Genomic DNA, 6,175 nt, shown 5'->3' with positions numbered 1-6,175 from the left:
AAAATAATCTTTCTACATGATGGAGGAACATCTTTCTGAATAAATGTTGTGACTGTGGTTGAACATCTACACCATGCTGAGTCATCATTTTCTTCTCCGTTCTGGTGTCGCCTGGAGACAAACAGTCAGAACCTTCTGATTCATAGCTGTGTTATCTTCTCGTCTTGGTTCTTCTGTTTTATTGGAGCTGCAGGAGTTGATGTTGCAGAGAAAACTGAGAGGGGCAGTAAATGAAAACACCAGAAGCTGCTGCTGAGAGGGTTAACCCTTCGCTGTAGGTGTCGATCAGCAGCTATTTGTAGCAGGCGGCTGCTTTCTCTGCTCTGTGACAGCAGCAGCTCCATTACCTGTCGACAGGTGTCCCCTCAGACAGACTGTTACGCCACAGCTTTACCAGGTCGCTGCTTTTTATCTGAATCTCAGACGGCTTCGGCGCCGCTGACCTCCCGTCTTCTCGCCCTGATCCTCCCTCTCCTCGCTGCAGACCCACTTCCCTCCGAAGGGTTTCCCTCCCGGTCTGTCTGAACCGTCCCGGATGTGAGTCCAGCGAGTCGTGCTGAGTTTAGCCTCTGAGCCTGAGCCCAGACTGTCTGCAAATTAGAGAAATTAGCCCAGTGAAAGAGCCTAAATCCTCCTGCGCCGCCCTCCCCGCCGCCTGCACCTCACACACAAACATCCACGACACAAACCCCCCGACGCCACACCGACACTAAAGCTGCACTCGCAGGGCAGCCGGGCCATATGGCAGCCAATTTACTGCTTCACCAGGAACGGCACTCACAGCTTAAAATAAAGGCAGCGCGTATTTATAGACGTGGGGAATAAAATGTACGGAAAGTTTTTTACAACGTGCACAAAAACACTTTTCATTCATCCTTTATTCAATTTATTTGTGGAATTATTAATTTAATTTTATTATTTATGTATAAATAAATAACTTTTCAGATTGTAAATGTGCACATTTTATTCTTTGTATGTTCAAATTAATTTTTTTCTATTTATGTATATATAATTAATTTTCTAGATATTGTATTCTTTAGATGTTTTTAATTTATTAATTTAATTATGTATAAATAAATACATTTTCAGAATGTAAAAGTGCACACTTTATTCTTTGTATGTTCAATTTAATTACATTTTTTATTTATGTAAATCTAATTAATTTTCTAGATATTTTATTCTTTAGATGTTTGAGTTTTTTGTGAAATTTTAATCTAATTATATGTAATTTTTTAAATTTCTAAATTTGATTTATTTATCGATCTATTTATTTTTATTTAATATTTATTTGTTTGTGGAGTCGATTAATCAATTTAATATTTTATTTTTAAACATAGTCTAATTTCATTTGATGGAATTTAATTTTAATTTTTAAATTTTCTTTCTTTCTTTCTTTTGGTAGATTAATTGATTTTTTAAATTATTTTATTATTATTATTTTTTTATACTTTTGCCAAATTAAACCACAACAGCAGTGCACCGTTTAGGAGCCAGCTTCTTTAGTTGTGCATTTGTAATTTTGACTTGTTCAGCAGTTTATTAAATATCTGATGAACGAATGTGAAGACGAGCAGCGCGCCTGCAGAAACAAATCAACTAATTCGTCTCCTCACAGTCTGATGCTTAAATAACCTGAGAGACGTTTTATAAATAGTGAGATGAACGAGGTTTCTCCCCGTCGGCCACATATAGCTCGTCCTCCATATGCCGCTGCTCTCTCCTGTCCTGCTTTCTTTCTGCAGAGCTTCAGGTGATTTAGACTTCGTGTCAGACGGCGAGTCTGAAAGTAAAGCGGCAGACAGGTGTCTAAGTCCGTTTCCTGTGACCTGCCCTACATCTGCAGAGCACGCGACGCCGACCCGGAAGGGTTCTAACCTCGCACTTCAGGGTCTTTGGACCAACATCACACGTGAAGCTGTGCTGCTGTGTGCTGGGCTGGAGCGGCGGGGGTCCGGGGGGCTGAAGATGCTCCACAGTTGGATGTAGGTCAAGGAGATACAGTGGCAGCAGATTGCTCATTAAGTGCCAAACCAAGCAAAAGTCTCCGAGTGTGTTTTTCAGTGGCACCAGGCCGACCATCTGCTGCTCCTTTATTCATTCATTAAGACGTCTTCTTTGTGTGTGTGTGTGTGTGTGTGTGTGTGTGTGAGCATTCATAACACGTCACCGGTGTTGTTGTGCGAAGCCAACAGTTGTGTGTCAGATGGGCCGGGTCACGTGACCACGGCAGCCTCTGATTGGCCGGCGCGTTGAGCTAAAAACGCTCGGCGCGCTGCTGCCCCGCGAGTTTGCGGCGGCTTGATCAGAGGATCTAATCTAGAGCTGAAGAAGCCTCAGAGACAGAGAAACGGGGGTGACTCGACCAGAGACATGAGGAGCCACCAGACGAGTGTGACGGTGAGTCGGGTTTTATCCGGGTCGCTGTGGACGAGTCGGGCGGACGGAGGTGACCGGTTGACCTGAATGTTGGGATGCAGCCAAGAGACGGCGTCAATGAGCCGCTCATGAATGGAAGCAGCTGATGATGAATGAGGGAGTGTAGGAAGCCTGTGGAGCTGATGTAGAGATCCTCCACCTCCTGACTGGTCCTCACCTTTACGTTCTCCTTCCTCTTCCAGATCCTGAGCTTCAACCAGCGGACCTGAGACCAGGGATCTACCCCAAACCAAACCAAAGGACTTCTAAACCAAAGCAACCCAAACCAAAAGCAGACAGTTCTGTGGACCAGAAGAATGAAGCTGGATAACTCACCTGGAGACATGAGCACCTGGAGGGAGCTGGACTTCGCCCTGAACTGCACCTACATCGTGCCGGATCAGGTGTCGGACCCCAGCTTCAGCCTGCCCAGAGCCATGACCTCCATCCCCAGGAACCTCACCTTCGAGTACGGCACAGACAACGAGGTAAGAGCGAGTCCGGTCTGGAACCAGAACCTGGAGATGTTTGACTGCCAACACGAGGGATTTGTCTCCGTATCTGTACGCAAAAGTTAATGAAACCACTGATGAGTAGGTAAAGAAGGATAAAGATTAAAAAAGAGAAAGCAGTGCTGCAGGAGGAGGACATGAGTGGAGCAAGTCTGCAAGAAAAAAAAATACGTTAACAAAAATTAAATATTTTAATGTTGTAAAAAGTAAAAAGAACTGCAGATATCTGTAAAATCAGGATATTATCGTAAAGGAACAAATTCCTTTTAAAAAATCGATTATTTACAGTTTGAGCCTAATTTCAAGCAGCTAACACGTGGATTCAAAAAGAATAAAATCTGTAGTTTTACTAGATATTAGCTGTAATTTAGCAAAACGAGGAAAATCTGTAAAACATGATTATAAAAAAAGAAATTATTTACCTTTTTTAAAATTCTTTGTATGCATTATTCTTCTGCCAAAGAGCTCATAAATACAACTTGCTGCTGATTTAAATATCTGAATTGTTCTGAATATTATCGTTAAAACATGTTAAGTCTGAGTTAATACAAAACTAAACGAGGTATCTGCGGTTGTTTCAACGTGGGACAAACAAACACAAACTCAACATGAACACGCGACCGACGCAGGAACAAACGTGTCTAAAAGCTGCAGCAGCGACAGTTTTCCGATCCTGAGCGTGAGTCGAGTTACGCAACAGTCTGTCGGACCATCTGCATCCAGGACAAAAGGAGCGCTGACTCAGGAGGACCAATGTGGGCCAGTGGACACGAGGTCAGCGGCAGCTTGAGGTCAGCGGCCGCCTTCACCTGAGCGTCCACGTTTCACCTCACGCGTCCAGGCCGAGGCCCGCCGAGGACCTGCAGCACCAATAAACCGTCCTCCTCCCGTTTTATTGGCCGTTTACAGCCGAGCGCTGCAGAAAGACGCTCCGAGTTCCCGCTAACCGAAGGCAACGCTGCAACATAGGAACTAGGAAACGCATCGACGAGCTGTGACTCACAAACTTCAGATTTTGTGTAAACTAAATAAATCTTAATGCAAAGCAGTGAGAGCAGAAGTCTTTTATGGTAGGATTCAAAACGATAAAACGAGTCAGATAAACGCTGTAAAGAACAAATCTGTAGAAGAAAGTGAAAGTTTCAGAAAAAATAAGTTCGAAAACTGTAAAAATCTAAAAGAAAATCATATTTTTATCTGATTTAAACAATAAAAACTGTAATTTATGATCAAACTGCTGCTGCAGTGGACAGTGTTTAATAAAGCTCATCACATGCTACAAGATAAAAACATGGATAAACAGTTTACATTTTAAACATTGTCTTGGTTTTTGACGTAGTAGCGTTGCATCAACTTCATATTTTGTGTCATTTAAACTTAATTTTCTGTAATATTTAATGTAAAAAAAAAATTTAGTTGAGGTAACTTAATAAAGTTGGCTTGATAACTTAATTTTTCTTCATGTTGAGGTCATTTTGACAAGTTCTGGACATTGTACTGTTGCATCAACTTCATATTTTGTGTCATTTAAACCTAAATTTCTGCGTTAGTTGAATTAACTTAAATTACTTGAGTTGATTTAACTTAATATAATTAGCTCGCTAACTTAATTTATCTTCACTGCGAGGTCATTCTGGTGAGTTTTTGACAAACTAAACTTGCATCAACTTAATTTTGTGTGTAATTTAAACTGAAATGTCTTCATTAGTTTAGTTAAAAAACTAAATTTAAGTTGAGGCAACCCAATTATTCTCCACCTGGAGGTCAGATCTCCTCCTCCTTTGTTTTATGAGGGTAGAAAGTTAAATATTCCCTTTAAATAACAAGGAACCACTGCTTTGATTCACTGGTTTTATGGGAAACCAGCTTGAAGCTCGTGTTGTGTGGTTCTAAGGATTCAGACGTCTTATTTGTCAGATGCTTGTACACGATGGGAAGTGAAATGCAGCCGCTGTGCAGCAACAGCAAGACTGAGAAACCAGATGTTCCTTAAAAGAGAAAAGAAAGTGCAGAGCTGCAGCTGACTGGCTGAGCAGGACGTCACTGGTCTGAACCCAAACGGGCCGATGCGAACCTCGCTTGTTAGAGCGCTCTCAGGTGAGTCAGCGCCTCTGCTATCAGCTGACTGCTCAGACCTGCCCAGACGTGTCGATGAAGCTCCAAGAAGAAAGGCTCAGGAGGGAAGCTGGTCCTGCAGAGAAAGAGAGATCGCTGAAGGGAAGCTGCTCTGTCAAGGCTTGCGGTCCGGAGCTCTTCCTCTTTCTGCCAACTTCTCCTTCTGCAGCTCTCACACTCTCATCTGTTCCTCCTCCGCCGCCGCCGATGCGAGCTGATGGTAAAAGTGTGATAAAGCCTCTTGTTTACCAGCCGCCACGTCTTTCTGCTAACGTCTGAGCTGACCCCTGAACTCTGCTGGCAGACGATTAAGGTCGATCAGCTGAGAGGCATGAAAACAGACCCAGTGATCTGGATGGACCCGCTCTGGTCCATTCAGTGGTTTCCCTTCGTAGAGACGATGAACTCGTACGTATAAGGAGGCACTTTTATGTCATCAGGGAGGAATTTCTCCCACAGCTGGATGTACGGGGTGAAGTCACTGACGTAGACGTTATTTTACTGATGCATCAGCTTCAACAATCAGGTTAACTGAATGAAACCTTGAAGTCGACCTACTAAACACCCGAGTGGCTATATTTTGTTTTAACTCACAATAATAAGAATTAAGCTCATAACTCTTCAGTAATTCCCTTTAAGTAACGTTCAGATACGACTCGGATTAACTTCATTTTATGAGTAATCGGTTTTAAAACTCTGTGTTTATGCTGCTGATCATTAAAGACGTGGTTTTAATTCAAGATTCAAGCAGCTGAACCAGAACATGAGTTCATTCAAATCTAAGTTTGACTGAATTCTTCCAAATACACATTTTACATATTTTATGCAATATACACCACAAATTGTTTTTAAATTAATAAAATCTATATATATATACATAGTTTTTGTAATAAAACAAAAATTAAAAGAAAAGTTATCCTTAAAATACTTAAGAATTAAAAAGAAATGTGTATATTTAAAACATTTTAAATGTTTTTTTCTTATAATAAAAAATAAAATACTTTAAAGAATGTTTAAAATAATCTTTAAAGGGAATTATATATATATAATTTCCTCAAAATACTGAGGCCTGTTTTCATTCTCAGTAATTTAATGATTTTTTTAACATTATATAGTTATTTAAGCTATTATAT

The 6,175-nt window shown here is 41.2% G+C and overlaps 1 protein-coding gene across 1 annotated transcript in view; it reads left to right on the top strand.

Annotated features, from left to right (window-relative positions):
- Window positions 1–2,732: 2,732 nt before the first annotated feature.
- prdm1b (PR domain containing 1b, with ZNF domain) overlaps window positions 2,733–6,175 on the top strand; it is a 17,340-nt gene continuing 13,897 nt past the window's right edge. Inside the window, exon 1 of the mRNA XM_008300303.1 lies at window positions 2,733–2,903. Within this exon, the coding sequence (XP_008298525.1) occupies window positions 2,733–2,903 (171 nt within the window). The remainder of the gene's footprint in view (window positions 2,904–6,175) is intronic.

This window comes from Stegastes partitus, unplaced genomic scaffold, assembly GCF_000690725.1.
Source record: "Stegastes partitus isolate 25-593 unplaced genomic scaffold, Stegastes_partitus-1.0.2 Scaffold1523, whole genome shotgun sequence".
In the NCBI taxonomy this organism is placed as follows: Eukaryota; Metazoa; Chordata; class Actinopteri; family Pomacentridae; genus Stegastes; species Stegastes partitus.
The sequence above is the reverse complement of the archived record's forward strand: the minus strand, read 5'-3'. Positions and strand labels throughout refer to the sequence as shown.